A 27081-nucleotide genomic window follows, 5' to 3' on the forward strand; every position below is an offset into this window, starting at 1 on the left:
ATTGAGGTCAGGGCTTTGTGATGGCCACTCCAATACCTTGACTTTGTTGTCCTTAAGCCATTTTGCCACAACTTTGGAAGTATGCTTGTGGTCATTGTCCATTTGGAAGACCCATTTGCGACCAAGCTTTAACTTCCTGACTGTTGTCTTGAGATGTTGCTTCAATATATCCACATAATTTTCATGATGCCATCTATTTTGTGAAGTGCACCAGTCCCTCCTGCAGCAAAGCACCCCCACAGCATGATGCTGCCACCCCTGTGCTTCACGGTTGGCATGGTGTTCTTCGGCTTGCAAGCCATCTCCTTTTTCCTCCAAACATAACGATGGTCATTATGGCCAAACAGGTCTATTTTTGTTTCATCAGACCAGAGGACATTTCTCCAAAAGTTACGATCTTTGTCCCCATGTGCAGTTGCAAACCGTAGTCTGGCTTTTTTATGGCGGTTTTGGAGCAATGGCTTCTTCCTTGTGAGCGGCCTTTCAGGTTATGTTGATATAGGAATCGTTTTACTGTGGATATAGATACTTGTGTACCTGTTTCCTCCAGCATCTTCACAAGGTCCTTTGCTGTTGTTCTGGGATTGATTTGCACTTTTCGCACCAAAGTACGTTCATCTCTAGGAGACAGAACCCATCTCCTTCCTGAGCGGTATGACGGCTGTGTGGTCCCATGGTGTTTATACTTGCGTACTATTGTTTGTACAGATGAACGTGGTACCTTCAGGCGTTTGGAAATTGCTCCCAAGGATGAACCAGACTTGTGGAGGTCTACAATTTTTTTCTTGGCTGATTTCTTTCGATTTTCCCATGATGTCAAGCAAAGAGGCACTGAGTTTGAATGTAGGCCTTGAAATACATCCACAGGTACACCTCAAATCAAATAATGTAAATTAGCCTATCAGAAGCTTCTAAAGCCATGACATCATTTTCTGGAATTTTCCAAGCTGTTTAAAGGCACAGTCAACTTAGTGTATGTAAACTTCTGACCCACTGGAATTGTGATACAGTGAATTATAAGTGAAATAATCTGTCTGTAAACAATTGTTGGAAAAATTACTTGTGTCATGCACAAAGTAGATGTCCTAACCGACTTGCCAAAACTATAGTTTGTTAAGAAGAAATTTGTGGAGTGGTTGAAAAACTAGTTTTAATGACTCCAACCTAAGTGTATGTAAACTTCCTACTTCAACTGTAATTATAGTAGACTATATTTTATGGTATTCTGACCTAATCTGATCATAGGGCAACAGAACATAAGTAGTTTCCTATACAATGTTTTATAGACATCTACCATAACTTAAGAGGTACTTAATGGTGTTCTACAGCTCGATAAATTACTTAGCAATGACCCAGTGTCACAAATGATGGCTTCTATTGATTGTGCAGCATATCCTGGGATAGCCTTGGATGTAATATAGTTGGACACATTGGTAAACTAACGTTAGCTAGCCATGTTGCCTCATGCTAGTTGTGTTAAACCCAGCTATAGTTTTGTTTCATTACTGGTAGCTAGCATGTTTTATCTATCAGTGATCATTGCTTTGGTGATTGATTTGATGGGTAGTCATGGATACAGCACACTACTGATTACACAACCAATGACTTGTTCCTCACCATGCAATAATTACTCCAAATGCATCTTCTCATTATTTATTACATACCTTTCAACGTCTGTTGGAAACTGAAAAAATTATTTTCCTCCCTTCCTCTGGACAGTATTGCAGCCGATTGCTGCACATAGCCTCATCTTTGTATCTTCCTAATAATTGCAGTAGTTATCAGTATATTTGACAACAAACACGACATTCCAGCTCAACAATTTCATAATCAAGCAGGAAATTAGCTTTGCATAATGATTCGTTTTTTTTATATTGCTACCCCTCCCCCTAAACAAAATCACAGATAACATTTTACAGTAAACAAGGTATTTATTGATGACATATGTTTCTTATCGTAAAACATTTTTATTCACAGAAGGAGTACTAGTAGTGGAAAAACTTGCAAAGACATCGATTTCTAGCTATTTAAGCCAAGTACTTAATTATTTTTGTTGTGAATTAGCTTGCCAGCTAGATATCTACTTGGGACAAGCCAGCTAGATATCTACTTGGGACAAGCCAGCTAGAAAGCTACTTGGGACAAGCTAGCTAGATATCTACTTGGGACACATCAGCTAGATATCTACTTGGGACACGCCAGCTAGATATCTACTTGGGACACGCCAGCTAGATATCTACTTGGGACAAGCCAGCTAGATATCTACTTGGGACAAGCTAGCTAGATATCTACTTGGGACAAGCCAGCTAGATATCTACTTGGGACAAGCCAGCTAGATATCTACTTGGGACAAGCCAGCTAGATATCTACTTGGGACACGCTAGCTAGATATCTACTTGGGACAAGCCAGCTAGATATCTACTTTTTACATTTACATTTTAGTCATTTAGCAGACGCTCTTATCCAGAGCGACTTACAGGAGCAATTAGGGTTAAGTGCCTTGCTCAAGGGCATATTTACGTCATTTAGCAGACGCTCTTGTCCAGAGCGACTCACAAATTGATGCATTCACCCTATAGCCAGTGGGATAACCACTTTACCATTTTTTTTGGGGGGGTAGAAGGATTACTTTATCCTATCCCAGGTATTCCTTAAAGAGGTGGGGTTTCAAATGTCTCCGGAAGGTGGTGAGTGACTCCGCTGTCCTGGCGTCGTGAGGGAGCTTGTTCCACCATTGGGGTGCCAGAGCAGCGAACAGTTTTGACTGGGCTGAGCGGGAACTATGCTTCCGCAGAGGAAGGGGAGCCAGCAGGCCAGAGGTGGATGAACGCAATGCCCTCGTTTGGGTGTAGGGACTGATCAGAGCCCGAAGGTACAGAGGTGCCGTTCCCCTCGCTGCTCCAAAGGCAAGCACCATGGTCTTGTAACGGATGCGAGCTTCAACTGGAAGCCAGTGGAGTGTGCGGAGGAGGGGGGTGACGTGAGAGAACTTGGGAAGGTTGAACACCAGACGGGCTGCGGCATTCTGGATGAGTTGTAGGGGTTTAATGGCACATGCAGGGAGGCCAGCCAACAGCGAGTTGCAGTAATCCAGACGGGAGATGACAAGTGCCTGGATTAGGACCTGTGCCGCTTCCTGTGTAAGGCAGGGTCGTACTCTCCGAATGTTGTAGAGCATGAACCTGCAGGAGCGGGTCACCGCCTTGATGTTAGCGGGAGAACGACAGGGTGTTGTCCAGGGTCACGCCAAGGCTCTTCGCACTCTGGGAGGAGGACACAACGGAGTTGTCAACCGTGATGGCGAGATCATGGAACGGGCAGTCCTTCCCCGGGAGGAAGAGCAGCTCCGTCTTGCCAGGGTTCAGCTTGAGGTGGTGATCCGTCATCCATACTGATATGTCTGCCAGACATGCAGAGATGCGATTCGCCACCTGGTTATCAGAAGGGGGAAAGGAGAAGATTAGTTGTGTATCGTCAGCGTAGCAATGATAGGAGAGGCCGTGTGAGGATATGACAGAGCCAAGTGACTTGGTGTATAGGGAGAAAAGGAGAGGGCCTAGAACTGAGCCCTGGGGGACACCAGTGGTGAGAGCACGTGGTGCGGAGACAGCTTCTCGCCACGCCACTTGGTAGGAGCGACCGGTCAGGTAGGACGCAATCCAGGAGTGAGCCGCGCCGGAGATGCCCAGCTCGGAGAGGGTGGAGAGGAGGATCTGATGGTTCACAGTATCAAAGGCAGCAGACAGGTCTAGAAGGACAAGAGCAGAGGAGAGAGAGTTAGCTTTAGCAGTGCGGAGAGCCTCCGTGACACAGAGAAGAGCAGTCTCAGTTGAATGACCAGTCCTGAAACCTGATTGGTTTGGATCAAGAAGGTAATTCTGAGAGAGATAGCAAGAGAGTTGGCTAAAGACGGCACGCTCAATAGTTTTGGAAAGAAAAGAAAGAAGGGATACTGGTCTGTAGTTGTTGACATCAGTGGGGTCGAGTGTTGGTTTTTTGAGAAGGGGAGCAACTCGCGCTCTCTTGAAGACGGAAGGGACATGGCCGGCGGTCAAGGATGAGTTGATCAGCGAGGTGAGGTAGGGGAGAAGGTCACCGGAGATGGTCTGGAGAAGAGAGGAGGGGATGGGGTCAAGCGGGCAGGTTGTTGGGCGGCCTGCAGTCACAAGTCGCAGGATTTTATCTGGAGAGAGAGGGGAGAAAGAAGTCAAAGCATAGGGTAGGGCAGTGTGAGCAGGACCAGCAGTGTCATTAGACTTAACAAACGAGGATCGGATGTCGTCAACCTTCTTTTCAAAGTGGTTGACGAAGTCATCCACAGAGAGAGAAGGGGGGAGGATTCAGGAGGGAGGAAAATGTGGCAAAGAGCTTCCTAGGGTTAGAGGCAGATGCTTGGAATTTAGAGTGGTAGAAGGTGGCCTTAGCAGCAGAAACAGATGAAGAAAATGTAGAGAGGAGGGAGTGAAAAGATGCCAGGTCGGCAGGGAGTTTAGTTTTTCTTCCATTTCCGCTCCGCTGCCCGGAGCTCTGTTCTGTGAGCTCGCAATGAGTCATCAAGCCACGGAGCTGGAGGGGAGGACCGAGCCGGCCGGGAGGATAGGGGACACAGAGAGTCAAAGGATGCAGAAAGGGGAGGAGAGGAGGGTTGAGGAGGCAGAATCAGGAGATTGGAGGGAGAAGGATTGAGCAGAGGGAAGAGATGATAGGATGGAAGAGGAGAGAGTAGTGGGAGAGAGAGAGCGAAGGTTGCGGCGGCGCATTACCATCTGTGTAGGGGCAGAGTGAGTAGTGTGGGAGGAGAGCGAGAGAGAAAAGGAAACAAAGTAGTGGTCGGAGACATGGAGGGGAGTTGCAGTGAGATTAGTAGAGGAGCAGCATCTAGTGAAGATGAGGTCAAGCGTATTGCCTGCCTTGTGAGTAGGGGGGACGGTGAGAGGGTGAGGTCAAAAGAGGAGAGGAGTGGAAAGAAGGAGGCAGAGAGAAATGAGTCAAATGTGGACATAGGGAGGTTGAAATCCCCCAAAACTGTGAGGGGTGAGCCATCCTCAGGAAAGGAACTTATCAAGGCGTCAAGCTCATTGATGAACTCTCCAAGGGAACCTGGAGGGCGATAGATGACAAGGATATTAAAGCTTAAATGGGCTAGTGACTGTGACAGCATGGAATTCAAATGAGGAGATAGACAGATGGGTTAGGGGAAAAATTGAGAATGTCCACTTGGGAGAGATGAGGATTCCTGTACCACCACCCCTCTGACCAGATGCTCTCGGGGTATGCGAGAACACATGGTCAGACGAGGAGAGAGCAGTAGGAGTAGCAGTGTTTTCAGTGGTAATCCATGTTTCCGTCAGCGCCAGGAAGTCGAGGGACTGGAGGTTGGCATAGGCTGGGATGAAGTCAGCTTTGTTGGCAGCAGAACGGCAGTTCCAGAGGCTGCCTGAGACCTGGAACTCCAGGTGTGGGGTGCGTGCAGGGACCACCAGGTTAGAGAGGCAGCAGCCACGCGGTGTGGTGCGTTTGTGTAGCCTGTGCAGAGAGGAGAGAACAGGGATAGGCAGAGGCATAGTTGACAGGCTGTAGCAAATGGCTACAAAAATGCAGAGGAGATCGGAATGAAATGAGCTAAGCATCTGGGAGAGGAGAGAGCAGGGCCTCCCTCACCAAAAACTTCTACCTCAGAAACTAAAATTGTTTCACTGAACCACCCGAACAAAAACTCTCCCAACTTCCACCTTTAGAAATCAGAATTGTTGTGAACCACAGCGGTTCAATGTTTAAAGGAATAGACTCAACCCACTTTATTCAGCTAGCTAACTATGACACCATAGCTAACTAGCATGCTAGCATCCAATAACAATAACACACAGTTTAGCACCAACACTTGGTCACAACAAACCACCAATAGTGTGTTAACTAGCTAACTAGCATGCTAGCATCCAGTAACACACAGTTTAGCACCAACACTTGGTCACAACAAACCACCAATAGTGTGTTAACACACTAAACAGATCATTCGTGTCTGTGTCAAGTTCCTTTCATGACGCAGCAATGATTAAACGTTGGCTAGCTAGGACAAGTATATTGTATTTAGCTACTACAGTACAGTTAGCTGGTCGTGTTGGGTAGCTAGCAATGGCCACTGTGTTGACTTTGTTTGAAGAACGGCTAGCTAGCTAGCTTCGTGCTACACCCGGCACACAATGGCTACTGTGTTGACTCTGACTCTGTTCGAAAAACGGCTAGTTAGCTCGCTTCGTGCTACAGCCGGCACGGCCGAAGACACTGCCAACCTACAGTAACTACCCACAACAACCCACGATGCCTAGCTATGACGCCATAGCTAACTAGCATGCTAGCATCCAATAACACACAGTTTAGCACCAATACTTGGTTACAACAAACTGCCAAGAGTGTGTTAACACACTAAACAGATAATTCATGTCAGTGTCTAGTTCCTTTCATAACGCATAACGCAGCAAAAATTAAACGTTGGCTAGCTAGCACATTAACATTGGAAACAGCTCTCCACCGTTGCTAAACGTTACCAGTAGCTACCCGCTAGCTAGCTAACCTCGTGCTTCGATACTAACCTACAATAATTACCTACGGAAACCTACAATAACAACAATACTAACCTACAATAACTACAATACCTAACTACAACTAACTACCTACCTACGATCTAAATACATGGTTTAAGCTTTACTCAACACCATATGAGAAGCTTACCTCCTGCCTAGGGCGTCAAGTGCCTGGCATGATACCATAGTAACTTGGGACAAGCTAGCTAGATATCTACTTGGGACAAGCTAGCTAGATATCTACTTGGGACAAGCTAGCTAGATATCTACTTGGGACAAGCCAGCTAGATATCTACTTGGGACAAGCTAGCTAGATATCTACTTGGGACAAGCCAGCTAGATATCTACTTGGGACAAGCCAGCTAGATATCTACTTGGGACAAGCCAGCTAGATATCTACTTGGGACAAGCCAGCTAGATATCTACTTGGGACAAGCCAGCTAGATATGTACTTGGGACAAGCCAGCTAGATATCTACTTGGGACAAGCCAGCTAGATATCTACTTGGGACAAGCTAGCTAGATATCTACTTGGGACAAGCCAGCTAGATATCTACTTGGGACAAGCTAGCTAGATAGAAGAGGATGAAGACCATTTGTGCCTTACTGAATATGCATGACGTTCATTAGGAAAACGCCCACTATCTAGTGCACTCGTCCTAAACAAAGTAATCTCTATAAAGTCAAGTCCACCAAACTTAGTGCACTCTGTTTGTTACAGATTGTAGTTTTGGAAACAGAAAACTGTATGGAGATCAAACGTTTCATTGATGAGAGAATTTGCAGAATGTCGGCCAGAAATTCCTCTAGCTCCATCTTCTCCCACTGCCGGCCACTGGGCTTCCAAATATGGTAGTGAGAGGAAACGCCAACCGGATGCTTCACATATACACATCTGGTGAAATATCTGTCTCATTGTTCTATTTGTAATTCTTTTTTATTTTTATTTTTTATAATTAGTGTACTTGTTTGATATTTTACTACATTGTTAGGAGCTATTAACATAAGCATTTCGCTGCACACGCTATTACATCTGCTAAACTGTGTACGCGACCAATACGCTTTGATTTGTGTTAATGCCTCATTGTCTCGCTAGGTGGCGACACTTGATTTTAGCAAGAGTGCTTAGCGCTTCCGCTGTCGTTGGGAAAATCTTAATTGATCTCCTCGCGTCCTCTCTGCTCTCTCCTCGCCTCCTTCTCAAAATCCATTGGATGAGAAAGCCAGAGGTCCCGCCCCTCTGACCTTCTTATCCAATGGGTTTTAAGAAGGAGGCGAGGACAATTCTACCACTGTTTACAAAATTACAATTTTCTGCGCATGCGTAGCTTCAGGTCAAGCACGTTGTGTCAATCACGTTGGGTCAAGCGCTTCTCAACAAGCAAGTTTGTTATTACAGCCTTTTATAACAGGTTAAAGTGGTTTCAGCAGAACAAGTTGAAGCAGTTGGTGAGTGTACAGAGTACAGTAAACTATTCTGTCATCAAGAACCAATGTAATATTTCAGATATTTAGCTAGGCCCATTCAATCCTCAGTAGCTGGCTAGTTAGCCTCATCAGTTCCAGGTTTCTGCGACAGCGGAACTGTACATAACGTTCAATCATTATTATCTACACATTGCAATGCATTGAATCGCCAATTTGTATATCACCCTTGACATGCTGTAGCTAAAATACTGACCAAACGTTACATTGTCAGACCGTAGAAGGTTTAACCGTACTGCTGCTTGTTTGTTTTGAAGGACACGCGACGCTTGTAGCCAAATAGAATGCGGCGCGCAGACATAAAGGACGAACCTGCGACTTATGAGCGACTTGTGTACAAAAACACATCAGTTTACCACTATATGAGGATCTCCCTGTAAGTGTCACCATCACTCGATCAAAGTTTCCTTCCATTTGATGCAAAATGTTTCTTTTTCAAATTACTTTCTGCCTCTTTTTCGAAGCACTAGAGTTTTTCTTGATGTGGTCAGGAAAAACTCCTTTCCCCTGAGTAAACACTAGACAAACAACTGAGGTGCCAGTGCATCAGTGTTCACAACTCACTTTCAAACTACTTCCTGCTGTTTGTGCGCTTTGAACCTCCAGTAAAGATGCATGCATTCACAAAGATTTGATTTGAAAGCTTCATAGTAAACACTTGTTCATTCATGTCCTCTTTTGAACACTTCCCTCCTCAGAGAGTTGGAGAATGAAAGCATCAGACTCAGTGCAGCCCAACTGAAGCAGCTCATCGTCTCTGGCCTCAGGGACCTGTATGGAGAGGTAAAGTGAAGCTAGCCTGGCTGGCTGGATCCGAACTGAATTAAACAGAATAAATCCATATGGATTCGTGCTGGGTGATATGGCCAAAATATCAAACCACAATATCTTCCTTTTTTGTTTTTACAGTTTTGAATGGTATTTTTGTCGGTATTTCATGTTTTTGAAAAACTTGAGGCATGTAGCCTAGCGATTAAGAGCGTTGAGCCAGTAACAGAAAGGTCGCTGATTCGAATCCCAGAGCCAACTAGGTGAAACATCTGTGCCCTTGAGCAAGGCACTTAACCTTAATTGCTCCTGTAAGTCGCTCTGGATAAGAGCGTCTGCTAAAGTGACTTAAATGTACAATTTCTAAATATACTTTGTGTAGTTCATGACCCTAGGGTGGCATTATAAGTGATTTCAATTAGGCTTTCTCCATTCTGATTGGCTCCTGTCTGAGTGGACTGATCCATTGTGGAGGCCGTGGGGATGGCACAGTCCATCACTCTAAGGAAAGTATTCAGACCCCTTGACTTTTTCCACATTTTGTTACATTACAGCCTTATTCTAAAATTGATTAAGTTATTATTTCCCTCATCAATCAACACACAATACCCCATAATGGCAAAGCAAAAACAGGTTTTTAGAAATGTTTGCTAATTTATTTAAAAAACTGAAATCACATTTACGTAAGTATTCAGACCCTTTACTCAGTACTTTGTTGAAGCACCTTTGGCAGCGATAACAGAATCGAGTCTTCTTGTTATATGACGCTACAAGCTTCATGTCTCTCCAGAGATGTTCGATCGGGTTCAAGTCCGGGCTCTGGCTGGGCCACTCAAGGACATTCCGAGACTTGTCCCGAAGCCACTCCTGCATTGTCTTGGCTGTGTGCTTACTGTTGTTGTCCTGTTGGAAGGTGAACCTTCTCCCTAGTCTGAGGTCCTGAGCAGGTTTTCATCAAGGATCTCTCTGTACTTTGCTCCGTTCATCTTTGCCTCAATCCTGACTAGTCTCCCAGTCCCTGCCGCTGAAAAACATCCCCACGGTATGATGCTGCCACCACCATGCTTCACCGTAGGGCTGGTGCCAGGTTTCCTCCAGATGTGATCTTGGTTTCATCAGACCAGAAAATCTTGTTTCTCATGGTCTGAGAGTCTTTAGGTGCCGTTTGGCAAACTCCAAGCAGGCTGTCGTGTGTCTTTTACTGAGGAGTGGCTTCCATCTGGCCACTCTACCATAAAGGCCTGATTGGTGGAGTGCTGCAGAGATGGTTGTCCTTCTGGAAGGTTTTCCCATCTCCACAGAGGAATTCTAGAGCTCTGTCAGTGACCATCAAGTTCTTGGTCACCTCCCTGACCAAGGCCCTTCTCCCCCAATTGCTCAGTTTGGTTCCAAACATCTTCCATTTAAGAATGATGGAGGCCACTGTGTTCTTGGGGACCTTCAATGCTGCAGAATTTGTTTTGGTACCCTTCCCCAGATCTGTGCCTTGACACAACCCTGTCTCGGAGCTCTACAGACAATTCCTTCGACCTCATGGCTTGGTTTTTGCTCTGACATGCACTGTCAACTGTGGGACCTTATATAGACAGGTGTGTGCCTTTCCAAATCATGTCCAATCAATTGAATTTACCACAGGTGGACTCCAATCAAGTTGTAGAAACATCTCAGGATGATCAATGGAAACAGGATGCACCTGAGCTCAATTTCGAGTCTCATATCAAAGGATCTGAATACTTGTGCAAATAAGGTATTTCTGTTTTTTATTTTTAATACATTTGCAAAAATGTCCAAACCTGTTTTCGCTTTTGTCATGATGGGGTATTGTGTGTAGATTGCTGAAGATCTTAAAAAAGAATAAGGCTGTAACGTAACAGAATGTGGAAAAAGTAAAGGGGTCTGAATACTTTCCAAAGGCACTGTAAGAACAATGATGCAACACTAATACAAAATACAATTATTTTATAACAAATGCACTTTCTACCGCGTTGGATAGCGGTCGCTGTCCGCGGTTCTGAAACATCAGTGCGCTGTTGAATTGGCACCTTTTCCTAGACCATGTTGCTATGTGCGTAATGGTGTTGAGAACAATGCTGCGGAGGCAGCAGCGCAGTTAGGAGACGAGAAAACAGCCCTTGCCTTAATTGTCTAAGAATAGTGAGGAGAGAGGAAACGCCAACTTTAATTAGGTGTATAATCAACAGCCTAACTGTTAAATGGGCCTGGCTTTATAAATCATCCATAAAGCTACAGAAATAAGACAGATCCTGCTTGTGTTTCCTGTTTGAGTGTTTGTTTAATAGCCTACGGATTCCATGCGCACCATGGCAACCACAACGTCTGATAAACAATTTCACAAATGTGGCTGTTTTTAAATCTTTTGTTGTGCTGTAATAAATGCTTTACACTTTTGTTTCGTTAGAACAGCCTTTCTGGTATTACTTATCATTTCATTTAGTGTTTACACTGTTCCAAATTGTCAGGAGAATAATATTTATTATAATAATAACCCTCCTTTTTCTTGATCGCCTTCTTATTGTTATTATTATTATTATTATGATCATCTTTATAATAAGTAATGTCATTATCACCATTGAGCTGTAGGCCTGTTTGGACTTAATACCGTAACTTAGGCCTATATTGCAATACTCATATAGGCTACTGTATCAATCATTCATTCGTTCACGTCATAGCACAGCACACGAGTCATTCATGATTTGAAATGTAATCAAGCGTTTGTTTTAAAATAACAAAGCGACCCTTGAATAATTAGCGTAAACAATAAATAAAACGTTCCATGTCGGCAATTTCATTCACGAATGCAGTGTTTACATTGTTCCAAATGGTCAGAAGAATTATGTTGTCATCTAATATAACATAATGTAACATAATATAATAACATTATATAATATAACATATAATATAACGTAACATAATATATAACATAACATATTATAATATAACATATATAACATAACATAATGTAACATAATATAACATATAACATAATATATAACAATCAAATCAATTGTGGTCGGACTCCCTCTAGTCATGTCTTAATTATTTAATCAAACAGTACACTTAAAGCATCAGACAAGCTCAGTACATATAGTTGATTTGATTAAAACACATAGGATGTGTCTATATATGGAAAAATACACGTTTAAAAATGTTGACCAATCGATTGGTCGAAAGAACAGACGACTCTCAGTCTAGCAATATTTTTTTTTTAGTCGGGGACAGCCCTAATTTCTTTATTTCCTGCACTTTTGTTATCATTTCCACACTGTGCCACGACAGGCTGCATGATATGGGCTAAACATCTAGGCCTAGTTCATTTAACTGTTGGAATCATGGAAAGAGAATGAATATTCTAATTTATATAGTTGGAACATAGTGGGCAGAACCTTGAATACATTGTTGTTTGACACGACAGGAATTAATAAGCCAAGGAGGAATTGTTGACAGGGTAGGAACCAAAGTGTTGGTCAGTGTTTCCAGGTATTTGGTATTTTATTAGGATCCCCATTAGCAATTGCAAAAGCAGGAGCTACTCATCCTGGGGTCCACATGAAACATGACATAATACAGAACATTAACAGACAAGTACAGAACTACATCAACAGGTGACCCTAATTAGATATTGCGTTACATGTTTTCTTACTTCATGTAGCTAGCTAACATATTCATGCTTAGTCTATTCTTCTTTGTTTTAGAAGATACAACGGGCTTGTCTGGGCCTACACCAGTACTGGTGCCAGGCTTTATTAGCTAAGCTACGTTTGCTCCGACTCTTAGTACATTTAGCTAGCCAGCTAACTAGCGATTAGCATTAGCGGCTAACAAGATTTATTTTAGACACAACTTTCTATGAAAAGACAAAATTAGCTGACAGTAAGATATAATATAATAATAAATATAATATAATAAGCCATTTAGCAGACGCTTTTATCCAAAGCGACTTACAGTCATGCGCGCATACATTTTTACGTATGGGTGGTCCCGGGAATCGAACCCACTACCCTTGGCGTTACAAGCGCCGTGCTCTACCAGCTGAGCTACGGAGGACCACAATTCATTTACACTAATAGTGTAAATATAGTAGTTGTGGAAAGCAGCATGTCACCAATGTGTTGTTGCATCTGTCTGACCATGCAGAGTGAAGCGCAAGAAAGTGCTTGTGAAGGCTTCGGTGCTTTCACCAAATTGTGCCTGGAAAAAACTGTGAATTACTCGGCGCTTCATTATGCACATTAGTGACATCTGCTGGTCAGCAATATAGCAGCATGGGATTATCAGATAAATGTAATTTTTTTCCACTGTTTTCATCAACTCCGTAGTAAGTTGTTGGCTTTAGTAGCCTGTAATTAGTTGGAATCCCAGGGTCGCATCGCATCATTCTTCCCTTTGTTGCCTTCAAGTTGAGTATATACAAAAAAAAAGGAATATATGGCATTATTTAGGATGCTTAAGACAAAAGCTTATACTATACTAAATAAAACAAATTATTTGAACACCAGCGCAGAAAGTGTGGTTTCACGTAAAACTATTTTCAAAACGGTGTGCCATCAACAGGATTCGACCTCATACCTTCACGTCCCTGAATGTTCCATAGTTCGCTACTCTACCTGCTAAGCTACCGGTCATGCCTTGGGGCTCCGGTATCAAACGTAACATCACTACGAACAACTGCTCTCTCCTTGAGTGAATGGGAGCAGGTCTTAGTGTGGGAGGTGGCAGGGCTTGGTGTGGGAGGTGGCAGGGCTTGGTGTGGGAGGTGGCAGGGCTTGGTGTGGGAGGTGGCAGTGCTTGGTGTGGGAGGTGGCAGGGCTTGGTGTGGGAGGTGGCAGGGCTTGGTGTGGGAGGTGGCAGTGCTTGGTGTGGGAGGTGGCAGGGCTTGGTGTGGCAGGGCTTGGTGTGGCAGGTGGCAGGGCTTGGTGTGGGAGGTGGCAGGGCTTGGTGTGGGAGGTGGCAGGGCTTGGTGTGGGAGGTGGCAGTGCTTGGTGTGGGAGGTGGCAGGGCTTGGTGTGGCAGGGCTTGGTGTGGCAGGTGGCAGGGCTTGGTGTGGGAGGTGGCAGGGCTTGGTGTGGCAGGGCTTGGTGTGGGAGGTGGCAGGGCTTGGTGTGGGAGGTGGCAGGGCTTGGTGTGGCAGGGCTTGGTGTGGGAGGTGGCAGGGCTTGGTGTGGCAGGTGGCAGGGCTTGGTGTGGGAGGTGGCAGGGCTTGGTGTGGGAGGTGGCAGGGCTTGGTGTGGCAGGGCTTGGTGTGGGAGGTGGCAGGGCTTGGTGTGGGAGGTGGCAGGGCTTGGTGTGGGAGGTGGCAGTGCTTGGTGTGGGAGGTGGCAGGGCTTGGTGTGGCAGGGCTTGGTGTGGGAGGTGGCAGTGCTTGGTGTGGCAGGTGGCAGGGCTTGGTGTGGGAGGTGGCAGTGCTTGGTGTGGGAGGTGGCAGGGCTTGGTGTGGGAGGTGGCAGGGCTTGGTGTGGGAGGTGGCAGTGCTTGGTGTGGCAGGTGGCAGGGCTTGGTGTGGGAGGTGGCAGGGCTTGGTGTGGGAGGTGGCAGGGCTTGGTGAGGGAGGTGGCAGGGCTTGGTGTGGGAGGTGGCAGGGCTTGGTGTGGCAGGTGGCATGGCTTGGTGTGGCAGGTGGCAGGGCTTGGTGTGGGAGGTGGCAGGCAGCATGGAGAAATACGGTATACCAGCCAGCCCTAATATGGATCCAGGCTAAAGTAAACCATTCCAAATACACACTCAACCAAATCCATTACAACCAGAGCTTAAAGACAGCAGGGGAATAAATACCACTAGTAGTAATGTATTGAATGTTGCTGATATAGATGTAATGTATAGAGTGTTGTAATGTATTGAGTGTTGCTGATATAGATGTAATGTATAGAGTGTTGTAATGTATTGAATGTTGCTGATATAGATGTAATGTATAGAGTGTTGTAATGTATTGAATGTTGCTGATATAGATGTAATGTATAGAGTGTTGTAATGTATTGAATGTTGCTGATATAGATGTAATGTATTGAGTGTTGCTGATATAGATGTAATGTATAGAGTGTTGTAATGTATTGAATGTTGCTGATATAGATGTAATGTATAGAGTGTTGTAATGTATTGAGTGTTGCTGATATAGATGTAATGTATAGAGTGTTGTAATGTATTGAATGTTGCTGATATAGATGTAATGTATAGAGCGTTGTAATGTATTGAGTGTTGCTGATATAGATGTAATGTATAGAGTGTTGTAATGTATTGAATGTTGCTGATATACAGTGGGGGAAAAAAGTATTTAGTCAGCCACCAATTGTGCAAGTTCTCCCACTTAAAAAGATGAGAGAGGCCTGTAATTTTCATCATAGGTACACGTCAACTATGACAGACAAATTGAGAAAAAAATATCCAGAAAATCACATTGTAGGATTTTTCATGAATTTATTTGCTAATTATGGTGGAAAATAAGTATTTGGTCACCTACAAACAAGCAAGATTTCTGGCTCTCACAGACCTGTAACTTCTTCTTTAAGAGGCTCCTCTGTCCTCCACTCGTTACCTGTATTAATGGCACCTGTTTGAACTTGTTATCAGTATAAAAGACACCTGTAAAACAACCTCAAACAGTCACACTCCAAACTCCACTATGGCCAAGACCAAAGAGCTGTCAAAGGACACCAGAAACAAAATTGTAGACCTGCACCAGGCTGGGAAGACTGAATCTGCAATAGGTAAGCAGCTTGGTTTGAAGAAATCAACTGTGGGAGCGATTATTAGGAAATGGAAGACATACAAGACCACTGATAATCTCCCCTCGATCTGGGGCTCCACGCAAGATCTCACCCCGTGGGGTCAAAATAATCACAAGAACGGTGAGCAAAATCCCAGAACCACACGGGGGGACCTAGTGAATGACCTGCAGAGAGCTGGGACCAAAGTAACAAAGCCTACCATCAGTAACACACTACGCCGCCAGGGACTCAAATCCTGCAGTGCCAGACGTGTCCCCCTGCTTAAGCCAGTACATGTCCAGGCCCGTCTGAAGTTTGCTAGAGTGCATTTGGATGATCCAGAAGAGGATTGGGAGAATGTCATATGGTCAGATGAAACCAAAATATAACTTTTTGGTAAAAACTCAACTCGTCGTGTTTGGAGGACAAAGAATGCTGAGTTGTATCCAAAGAACACCATACCTACTGTGAAGCATGGGGGTGGAAACATCATGCTTTGGGGCTGTTTTTCTGCAAAGGGACCAGGACGACTGATCCGTGTAAAGGAAAGAATGAATGGGGCCATGTATCGTGAGATTTTGAGTGAAAACCTCCTTCCATCAGCAAGGGCATTGAAGATGAAACGTGGCTGGGTCTTTCAGCATGACAATGATCCCAAACACACCGCCCGGGCAACGAAGGAGTGGCTTCGTAAGAAGCATATCAAGGTCCTGGAGTGGCCTAGCCAGTCTCCAGATCTCAACCCCATAGAAAATCTTTGGAGGGAGTTGAAAGTCTGTGTTGCCCAGCGACAGCCCCAAAACATCACTGCTCTAGAGGAGATCTGCATGGCGGAATGGGCCAAAATACCAGCAACAGTGTGTGAAAACCTTGTGAAGACTTACAGAAAACGTTTGACCTGTGTCATTGCCAACAAAGGGTATATAACAAAGTATTGAGAAACTTTTGTTATTGACCAAATACTTATTTTCCACCATAATTTGCAAATAAATTCATTAAAAATCCTACAATGTGATTTTCTGGATTTTATTTTCTCATTTTGTCTGTCATAGTTGACGTGTACCTATGATGAAAATTACAGGCCTCTCTCATCTTTTTAAGTGGGAGAACTTGCACAATTGGTGGCTGACTAAATAATTTTTTTCCCCACTGTAGATGTAATTGTTGCTGATATAGATGTAATGTATAGAGCGTTGTAATGTATTGAATGTTGCTGATATAGATGTAATGTATAGAGTGTTGTAATGTATTGAATGTTGCTGATATAGATGTAATGTATAGAGTGTTGTAATGTATTGAATGTTGCTGATATAGATGTAATGTATAGAGCGTTGTAATGTATTGAGTGTTGCTGATATAGATGTAATGTATAGAGTGTTGTAATGTATTGAATGTTGCTGATATACAGTGGGGAAAAAAAGTATTTAGTCAGCCACCAATTGTGCAAGTTCTCCCACTTAAAAAGATGAGAGAGGCCTGTAATTTTCATCATAGGTACACGTCAACTATGACAGACAAATTGAGAAAAAAAAATCCAGGAAATCCCATTGTAGGATTTTTAATGAATTTATTTGCAAATTATGGTGGAAAATAAGTATTTGGTCACCTACAAACAAGCAAGATTTCTGGCTCTCACAGACCTGTAACTTCTTCTTTAAGAGGCTCCTCTGTCCTCCACTCGTTACCTGTATTAATGGCACCTGTTTGAACGTGTTATCAGTATAAAAGACACCTGTCCACAACCTCAAACAGTCACACTCCAAACTCCACAATGGCCAAGACCAAAGAGCTGTCAAAGGACACCAAAAACAAAAATGTAGACCTGCACCAGGCTGGGAAGACTGAATCTGCAATAGGTAAGCAGCTTGGTTTGAAGAAATCAACAGTGGGAGCAATTATTAGGAAATGGAAGACATACAAGACCACTGATAATCTCCCTCGATCTGGGGCTCCACGCAAGATCTCACCCCGTGGGGTCAAAATGATCACAAGAACGGTGAGCAAAAATCCCAGAACCACACGGGGGACCTAGTGAATGACCTGCAGAGAGCTGGGACCAAAGTAACAAAGCCTACCATCAGTAACACACTACGCCGCCAGGGACTCAAATCCTGCAGTGCGAGACGTGTCCCCCTGCTTAAGCCAGTACATGTCCAGGCCCGTCTGAAATGCATTTGGATGATCCAGAAGAGGATTGGGAGAATGTCAGATGAAACCAAAATATAAATTTTTGGTAAAAACTCAACTCGTCATGTTTGGAGGACAAAGAATGCTGAGTTGCATCCAAAGAACACCATACCTACTGTGAAGCATGGGGTTGGAAACATCATGCTTTGGGGCTGTTTTTCTGCAAAGGGACCAGGACGACTGATCCGTGTAAAGGAAAGAATGAATGGGGCCATGTATCGTGAGATTTTGAGTGAAACCCTCCTTCCATCAGCAAGGGCATTGAAGATGAAACGTTGCTGGGTCTTTCAGCATGACAATGATCCCAAACACACCGCCCGGGCAACAAAGGAGTGGCTTCGTAAGAAGCATTTCAAGGTCCTGGAGTGGCCTAGCCAGTCTCCAGATCTCAACCCCATAGAAAATCTTTGGAGGGAGTTGAAAGTCTGTGTTGCCCAGCGACAGCCCCAAAACATCACTGCTCTAGAGGAGATCTGCATGGAGGAATGGGCCAAAATACCAGCAACAGTGTGTGAAAACCTTGTGAAGACTTACAGAAAACGTTTGACCTGTGTCATTGCCAACAAAGGGTATATAACAAAGTATTGAGAAACTTTTGTTATTGACCAAATACTTATTTTCCACCATCATATGCCAATAAATTCATTAAAAATCCTACAATGTGATTTTCTGGATTTTCTTTCTCATTTTGTCTGTCATAGTTGACGTGTACCTATGATGAAAATTACAGGCCTCATCTTTTTAAGTGGGAGAACTTGCACAATTGGTGGCTGACTAAATACTTTTTTTCCCCACTGTAGATGTAATGTATAGAGTGTTGTAATGTATTGAGTGTTGCTGATATAGATGTAATGTATAGAGCGTTGTAATGTATTGAGTGTTGCTGATATAGATGTAATGTATAGAGCGTTGTAATGTATTGAGTGTTGCTGATATAGATGTAATGTATAGAGCGTTGTAATGTATTGAGTGTTGCTGATATAGATGTAATGTATAGAGTGTTGTAATGTATTGAATGTTGCTGATATAGATGTAATGTATTGAATGTAGCCTTGGGGGTGAGGTTATTTCTATTCCATTAGCCTGGGGGGGTGAGGTTATTTCTATTCCATTAGCCTGGGGGTGAGGTTATTTCTATTCAATTAGCCTGGGGGTGAGGTTATTTCTATTCCATTAGCCTGGGGGTGAGGTTATTTCTATTCAATTAGCCTGGGGGTGAGGTTATTTCTATTCCATTAGCCTGGGGGGGTGAGGTTATTTCTATTCCATTAGCCTGGGGGGTGAGGTTATTTCTATTCCATTAGCCTGGGGGGTGAGGTTATTTCTATTCCATTAGCCTGGGGGGTGAGGTTATTTCTATTCCATTAGCCTGGGGGTGAGGTTATTTCTATTCCATTAGCCTGGGGGGTGAGGTTATTTATATTCCATTAGCCTGAGGGTGAGGTTATTTCTATTCAATTAGCCTGGGGGGGTGAGGTTATTTCTATTCAATTAGCCTGGGGGTGAGGTTATTTCTATTCCATTAGCCTGGGGGGGTGAGGTTATTTCTATTCCATTAGCCTGGGGGGTGAGGTTATTTCTATTCAATTAGCCTGGGGGTGAGGTTATTTCTATTCCATTAGCCTGGGGGTGAGGTTATTTCTATTCCATTAGCCTGGGGGTGAGGTTATTTCTATTCCATTAGCCTGGGGGGGTGAGGTTATTTCTATTCCATTAGCCTGAGGGTGAGGTTATTTCTATTCAATTAGCCTGGGGGTGAGGTTATTTCTATTAAATTAGCCTGGGGGTGAGGTTATTTCTATTCCATTAGCCTGGGGGGTGAGGTTATTTCTATTCCATTAGCCTGGGGGGGGTGAGGTTATTTCTATTCCATTAGCCTGGGGGTGAGGTTATTTCTATTCCATTAGCCTGGGGGGGTGAGGTTATTTATATTCCATTAGCCTGGGGGGTGAGGTTATTTATATTCCATTAGCCTGGGGGGTGAGGTTATTTCTATTCCATTAGCCTGGGGGGTGAGGTTATTTCTATTCCATTAGCCTGGGGGGTGAGGTTATTTCTATTCCATTAGCCTGGGGGGGTGAGGTTATTTCTATTCCATTAGCCTGGGGGTGATGTTATTTCTATTCCATTAGCCTGGGGGGTGAGGTTATTTCTATTCCATTAGCCTGGGGGGTGAGGTTATTTCTATTCCATTAGCCTGGGGGTGAGGTTATTTCTATTCCATTAGCCTGGGGGGTGAGGTTATTTCTATTCCATTAGCCTGGGGGGTGAGGTTATTTCTATTCCATTAGCCTGGGGGTGAGGTTATTTCTATTCCATTAGCCTGGGGGGTGAGGTTATTTCTATTCCATTAGCCTGGGGGGTGAGGTTATTTCTATTCCATTAGCCTGGGGGTGAGGTTATTTCTATTCCATTAGCCTGGGGGGTGAGGTTATTTATATTCCATTAGCCTGGGGGGTGAGGTTATTTATATTCCATTAGCCTGGGGGGTGAGGTTATTTCTATTCCATTAGCCTGGGGGGTGAGGTTATTTCTATTCCATTAGCCTGGGGGTGAGGTTATTTCTATTCCATTAGCCTGGGGGTGAGGTTATTTCTATTCCATTAGCCTGGGGGTGAGGTTATTTCTATTCCATTAGCCTGGGGATGAGGTTATTTCTATTCCATTAGCCTGGGGGTGAGGTTATTTCTATTCAATTAGCCTGGGGGTGAGGTTATTTCTATTCCATTAGCCTGGGGGTGAGGTTATTTCTATTCCATTAGCCTGGGGGTGAGGTTATTTCTATTCAATTAGCCTGGGGGTGAGGTTATTTCTATTAAATTAGCCTGGGGGTGAGGTTATTTATATTCAATTAGCCTGGGGGGTGAGGTTATTTCTATTCAATTAGCCTGGGGGGTGAGGTTATTTCTATTCCATTAGCCTGGGGGTGAGGTTATTTCTATTCCATTAGCCTGGGGGGTGAGGTTATTTCTATTCCATTAGCCTGGGGGGTGAGGTTATTTCTATTCCATTAGCCTGGGGGGGTGAGGTTATTTCTATTCCATTAGCCTGGGGGGTGAGGTTATTTCTATTCCATTAGCCTGGGGGTGAGGTTATTTCTATTCCATTAGCCTGGGGGTGAGGTTATTTCTATTCCATTAGCCTGGGGGGTGAGGTTATTTCTATTCCATTAGCCTGGGGGTGAGGTTATTTCTATTCCATTAGCCTGGGGGTGAGGTTATTTCTATTCCATTAGCCTGGGGGTGAGGTTATTTCTATTCCATTAGCCTGGGGGGTGAGGTTATTTATATTCCATTAGCCTGGGGGTGAGGTTATTTATATTCCATTAGCCTGGGGGGTGAGGTTATTTCTATTCCATTAGCCTGGGGGTGAGGTTATTTATATTCCATTAGCCTGGGGGGTGAGGTTATTTATATTCCATTAGCCTGGGGGGTGAGGTTATTTCTATTCCATTAGCCTGGGGGTGAGGTTATTTCTATTCCATTAGCCTGGGGGTGAGGTTATTTCTATTCCATTAGCCTGGGGGTGAGGTTATTTCTATTCCATTAGCCTGGGGGTGAGGTTATTTCTATTCCATTAGCCTGGGGGTGAGGTTATTTCTATTCCATTAGCCTGGGGGTGAGGTTATTTCTATTCCATTAGCCTGGGGGTGAGGTTATTTCTATTCCATTAGCCTGGGGGTGAGGTTATTTCTATTCAATTAGCCTGGGGGTGAGGTTATTTCTATTCAATTAGCCTGGGGGTGAGGTTATTTATATTCAATTAGCCTGGGGGTGAGGTTATTTCTATTAAATTAGCCTGGGGGTGAGGTTATTTCTATTCCATTAGCCTGGGGGGTGAGGTTATTTCTATTCCATTAGCCTGGGGGTGAGGTTATTTCTATTCCATTAGCCTGGGGGGTGAGGTTATTTCTATTCCATTAGCCTGGGGGGTGAGGTTATTTCTATTCAATTAGCCTGGGGGGTGAGGTTATTTCTATTCCATTAGCCTGGGGGGGTGAGTACTGTAAGTCGCTCTGGATAAGAGCGTCTGCTAAATGACTAAAATGTAAATGTAATGTTATTTCTATTCAAGCTCACTTTGGGATTCCCTTAGGACAGTCTGAGCTGAAAAACAGTGCTTAACATTTATGGGCAACTTTATCTTCTGTCCTCTGTTTTAGGTTGGAGGTGCCTTCCCTTTTGATCTGTTGAAGTTTGATGAGAGCACACTAACAGGCGTGCTCCGTGTGTACAACAGGTAAGTTAACTGGCCATACAATTTACCCCCAGGCAAGTCTTGGGCAACATTCTAATTCTCCACCCTTCTCCTGAAGTGTGCACTTGTACACTCTCTCTCCCTCATGGATTTAAAAGGAATGGACAGGTAATGATGAATATGGTGGAGACTTCCTCCAGGGGGAGTGAACGAGTCCACACTTCTGGAGAAGAGGAGAGAATTGGAATGCAGCCTAGTTGGTCCTTAGAGCAGGGCTCTCCAGGAACAGGGTTGGAGTTAACCTACAGGAGGGAGGCTCTCCGGGAACAGGGTTGGAGTTAACCTACAGGAGGGAGGCTCTCCGGGAACAGGGTTGGAGTTAACCTACAGGAGGGAGGCTCTCCGGGAACAGGGTTGGAGTTAAAACCTACAGGAGGGTAGCGCTCCAGGAACAGGGTTGGAGTTAACCTACAGGAGGGAGGCTCTCCGGGAACAGGGTTGGAGTTAAAACCTACAGGAGGGTAGCGCTCCAGGAACAGGGTTGGAGTTAACCTACAGGAGGGAGGCTCTCCGGGAACAGGGTTGGAGTTAAAACCTACAGGAGGGTAGCGCTCCAGGAACAGGGTTGGAGTTAAAACCTACAGGAGGGAGGCTCTCCGGGAACAGGGTTGGAGTTAAAACCTACAGGAGGGTAGCTCTCCGGGAACAGGGTTGGAGTTAAAACCTACAGGAGGGTAGCTCTCCAGGAACAGGGTTGGAGTTAAAACCTACAGGAGGGTGGCTCTCCAGGAACAGGGTTGGAGTTAACCTACAGGAGGGTAGCTCTCCAGGAACAGTGTTGGAGTTAAAACCTACAGGAGGGTAGCTCTCCAGGAACAGGGTTGGAGTTAAAACCTACAGGAGGGTAGCTCTCCAGGAACAGGGTTGGAGTTAAAACCTACAGGAGGGTAGCTCTCCAGGAACAGGGTTGGAGTTAAAACCTACAGGAGGGTAGCTTTCCAGGAACAGGGTTGGAGTTAAAACCTACAGGAGGGTAGCTCTCCAGGAACAGGGTTGGAGTTAAAACCTACAGGAGGGTAGCTCTCCAGGAATAGGGTTGGAGTTAAAACCTACAGGAGGGTAGCTCTCCAGGAACAGGGTTGGAGTTAAAACCTACAGGAGGGGAGCTCTCCAGGAACAGGGTTGGAGTTAAAACCTACAGGAGGGGAGCTCTCCAGGAACGGGGTTGGAGTTAAAACCTACAGGAGGGTAGCTTTCCAGGAACAGGGTTGGAGTTAAAACCTACAGGAGGGAGGCTCTCCAGGAACAGGGTTGGAGTTAAAACCTACAGGAAGGAGGGTGGACTCCCAAGTGGCGCAGCGGTCTAAGGCTAGAGGCGTCACTACAGACCTGGGTTCGATCCCAGGCTGTATCACAACTGGTCGTGATCAGGAGTCCCATAGGGCGGTGCACAATTGGCCCAGCGTCATCTGGGTTAGGGGAGGGTTTGGCTGGGGGGGCTTTACTTGGCTCATCGCGCTCTAGCGACTCCTTGTGGCGGGCCGGGCGCCTGCAGGCTGACCTCGGTCGTCAGTTGAACAGTGTTTCCTCCGACACATTGATGCGGCTGGCTTCCGGGTTAAGCGGGCGGGTGTTAAGAAGCACGGTCATGTTTCGGAGGACGCATGACTCGACCTTCGCCTCCCGAGTCCGTTGGGGAGTTGCAGCGATGAGACGAGATCGAAAAAGGATGTAAAATACTACAACAACAACAACAAAAAACTAACTACAGGAGGGTATCTCTCCAGGAACAGGGTTGGAGTTAACCCTACAGGAGGGTAGCTCTCCAGGAACAGGGTTGGAGATTCCTGCTTTGGAGGATGTGACTATTCCTTGGGTCTGTTTCTTTCTTTCAGTGGTCTGGTGAAGTTGTGGAGCGCCCTGACACTGTTGGGATCCTATCAGAATGAGCTGTGCTCTTTCAGAGTTACTCAGGTAAACTACTGACCGCCTTTTTCATTCGAATTGACCAACCCTGCTGCGTAATGTAAACATCTGTATCAAAAACGTAACTTTTTCCTCTTCCCAGGTGTCACCGTTCCTGTTAGCTCTGTCTGGGAATAGTCGTGAGCTGGAGCTGGACTGAGCAGAGCTGTTGGTTCTTGAATCCCATAACACTGTGAAGACCAGACAAAACAAAAACCTAGAATGAGCTTCATTTTCAGAAATTTCTTTAGTAAACAACATTTGTGCTCTGCTTTCAACTCTGCAGCCCTTAACCGCATTCAAAGGGCCAGGGGCCCCCTGCCGTTGGCTACGTTACCCCAGCCACGTCACCTCCATGTCGGGGAGCGGGCCTCGCTCACCAAGGCCTTCAGCGCCAGGGACGTGGCGCTCTTCGCCGAGCTCACCGGGGACGTAAACCCCATTCACCTTGACCCGACCTACGCCAAGACCACGTCGTTCGAGATGCCCATCGTCCATGGCGTGCTGATAAATGGACTGATCTCGGCCATCCTGGGGACCAAGATGCCGGGGAGCGGCTGTGTCTTCCTGTACCAGGAGATCAGGTTCCCGGCGCCGCTGTACATCGGGGAGGAGGTGCTGGCTGAGGCAGAGGTGAAGAAGATCAAGATGTCGTTCGCCTTCATCGCAGTGACCTGCTCTGTCAAAGATAAAGTGGTCATGGAGGGGGAGGTCATGATTATGATGCCAGAGGATCAGCAACCAAGGGCGCGATGATGTTAAGTTGGAGGGAATATTGTAGCCTCAAATCCCACTCCGTTTGTGCTAACATTCCACTCCTTGTCATGCCAAACAGCACTAACGGACTGCATTTGAGGCTAGTTGGTGGAGAATATTGTAGTATCTCTTGACATGACAGACTTGAGCTAACGTGTGATTTGGTTCTGGCGGGCAGGGATTTAAAAAAAAAATGTTGTGGTGAACCTGCTGAAAAGTACTTTTTGTTTAACTGGCTCTTGGATATCGTTTTTATGTTTGTATCGCTGGGTACCTGTGTGATAGACAATGTATCCGTCTCACGGATCTCTCTAGGAACAGCTCAGAGATGTCTATGTTGTGGGATGTGCCTCACTGCCTCTCCAAAGCATCTTCTGACAAATGCCTGTTAAATCAGTGGCATTGGAATGGTCCTTGTTTTGTGTGTGTGTGTTCTTAATTTTCTGATAACTGTTATGGTCTTGTGCTCTTGTATTACAAATAATTGTGCCCAATGTTCTTAAGTTAAATGATTTATTGAATTTTTGGCTACTTTTGTTTGATCAAAGATCCTTCTTAGCAGTTGTTAAATAAATTGCATTATGAAGACCTAGGTCAATGTATGTAGGCATACCTGAGTTCCAAATAAATTGAATCTAAGCATTTTAAAGGCTGCCTACTATGCATTTTGTATTATTTATTTAGTGATAAATATAAACTCCTAGTTAATCACACATGGACATATACTTCATAGATATTTCCAACCCTATTTTTGTATTTATTCGAAATGTGTTTCCTAATCAGATGACCAAATGTATGGCCAAACCTGTTTTGTGAAATAAAAAACTCCGACCGTTTGCTGTCTCAATCCCTTGACTGGGGGCGTGTACCTGCAGGCAGCTATGCACTATCTACTAGCCCCATTACCAGCCCTGAACTTGGTCGGATGTCAACAGCCAGCCATAATAGATTCCGACCCCTACGCTTACTTACAGCCGCACTGGGGTCAGACAGATTTCCTGTTTAGATTAAAACACCTGCAGAGCCGACGCAAGATCGTATATGGTTTAGAAAATGTAGCTCAATCCAGAGATGATAAATAAATGTGTTGTACTCCAAATGGTCCTATTATCCCAACTGTTACACTGAGAAGATTGAAAGACTGCTAAAAAAAAAAAAAAAACGACCAGATGTTTCAATCTCCTCATCCCTGGTTTGAGATAGGTTTTCCTAGCCATAACTCTCGCTGGCTCAGTCGTGTTTTAATCTAAACAGGAAGTCTGTCTGACCCCAGTGCAGCTGTTACCAAGCGCAGGGTCGGAATCTATTCTGTCAAAGTGTCAGCCCTGCGCTTCCTGCTCTCATTTCTGACGAAATACTCAGCTAGCTTAGTCGGCTAGCTGGACTGCGCGTCTAACCTGCGTTGGTTTCCCCACCCCAGAGGTGTTTTATCGTTGGGTTCGTTACTGATCGGGCGCCGGGATGGCGTTTTTGGAGAAGCAGTCCCCGGGAAGGGTGCTGTTGGATGATACGGTGGCCCTTACAGCGCTGATCGAGGCCAGCCAAAATCTAAATTCTCACACGGTGAGTCTGGTTCGGTCAGGCACGGACAAGCCGCGGAAGTAGTTAGCTAACGTTAGCTAGCTAATTTATCACGGCGAAGGTTTAACAAACAGCTATTTATGGTGTCAGACCGCTTCTATAAACCGGTGTCGTTGCTGGTCTTTAACATTACCGGTTGTTTACTGCATGTGTTGGAAAGGGTTTATCAACCAGGTCGCTGTAAAAACGGTTGCCATTGAATCGCTTGTTGACATTTTGACAGTCATCTGGATAGTTAGCTCAGCTGCTAACTATTTAGCTAGTTACTGTAGCTAGTTTAGCTTAGGGGTGCATTCATTACGGAAGTCGTTTACCGTTTTAAGAACCAAACGGAAGCAAACAGAGTAAAATGAGCAAACGTTTAACTAACCTAACAGCTCTTTTCTTCCTGTCTTAACAATGACAGCTGTTAGTTAGACACCTAACTCAAATGCAATGTATCGCTTATGGGGCCTTTTGCTAAATAGTCTGTGATGGTGGTTTGTGGAATGTGAGCTGGTTGGAGTCTTCCTGTCGTTGTCATGGTTGAGTCTTTCACAATAAGCACTGCCAAACAAAATGCCACATATTGATGATACCATTGTGTTGGGTGAGGTCAGGGTGAAGTGATAACTTAAGGTAGCCTACAGCTAACTAGATAATATGGATTCGAACCAGGGCCGTCATGCACCCCAAAAATCTGAGGAGCCACAAAGTACTTGAGGATGGCTGGGTACTTCGGGTTTATTGGCAATGATGCCCTTTTCTCTACTTTCCCAAAGTCAGATGAACTCGTGGATACCATTTTTATTTAGCATTTTTCAAAGACCAATCTAGAGCCATAATCATTACGCTTAATTCAAT

The 27081-nt window shown here is 44.8% G+C and overlaps 3 protein-coding genes across 6 annotated transcripts in view; all 3 read left to right on the forward strand.

Annotated features, from left to right (window-relative positions):
* The first annotated feature begins 7903 nt into the window (after positions 1–7903).
* On the forward strand, positions 7904–24094 carry rpp14 (ribonuclease P/MRP 14 subunit). The gene is made up of 6 exons (XM_041891810.2): positions 7904–8029; positions 8323–8441; positions 8764–8848; positions 21902–21978; positions 23832–23910; positions 24005–24094. Exons 2-6 carry the CDS (start codon positions 8350–8352, stop codon positions 24059–24061), a joined length of 390 nt encoding a protein of 129 aa, XP_041747744.1. The 5' UTR covers positions 7904–8029; positions 8323–8349; the 3' UTR covers positions 24062–24094.
* A 29-nt stretch (positions 24095–24123) lies between these two features.
* LOC121577864 (hydroxyacyl-thioester dehydratase type 2, mitochondrial-like) lies at positions 24124–25306 on the forward strand. The gene has a single exon (XM_041891809.2). It carries the CDS (start codon positions 24124–24126, stop codon positions 24655–24657), a length of 534 nt encoding a protein of 177 aa, XP_041747743.1. The 3' UTR covers positions 24658–25306.
* Positions 25307–25912: 606 nt separating this feature from the next.
* Positions 25913–27081, forward strand: part of pxk (PX domain containing serine/threonine kinase) — a 46820-nt gene continuing 45651 nt past the window's right edge. For 2 of the 4 annotated variants that reach the window (XM_045223711.1, XM_045223712.1), the window contains exon 1: positions 25913–26220. In XM_045223711.1, the coding sequence (XP_045079646.1) occupies positions 26119–26220 (102 nt within the window). In that variant the 5' untranslated portion in view covers positions 25913–26118. The remainder of the gene's footprint in view (positions 26221–27081) is intronic. The other 2 variants (XR_006661598.1, XM_045223710.1) reach the window with 1 other exon arrangement.

Source organism: Coregonus clupeaformis, chromosome 12 (assembly GCF_020615455.1).
Source record: "Coregonus clupeaformis isolate EN_2021a chromosome 12, ASM2061545v1, whole genome shotgun sequence".
Lineage (NCBI taxonomy): Eukaryota > Metazoa > Chordata > Actinopteri > Salmoniformes > Salmonidae > Coregonus > Coregonus clupeaformis.

Excerpts from the sequence above, each read along its gene's own strand:
- rpp14 (XM_041891810.2), top strand. The coding sequence starts at position 8,350 with ATGCGGCGCGCAGACATAAAGGACGAACCTGCGACTTATGAGCGACTT. Across the intron at positions 8,442-8,763 it reads CACTATATGAGGATCTCCCT|AGAGTTGGAGAATGAAAGCA; the intron begins GTAAGTGTCACC and ends TTCCCTCCTCAG. Across the intron at positions 21,979-23,831 it reads GTGCTCCGTGTGTACAACAG|TGGTCTGGTGAAGTTGTGGA; the intron begins GTAAGTTAACTG and ends TCTTTCTTTCAG.
- LOC121577864 (XM_041891809.2), top strand. The coding sequence starts at position 24,124 with ATGAGCTTCATTTTCAGAAATTTCTTTAGTAAACAACATTTGTGCTCT.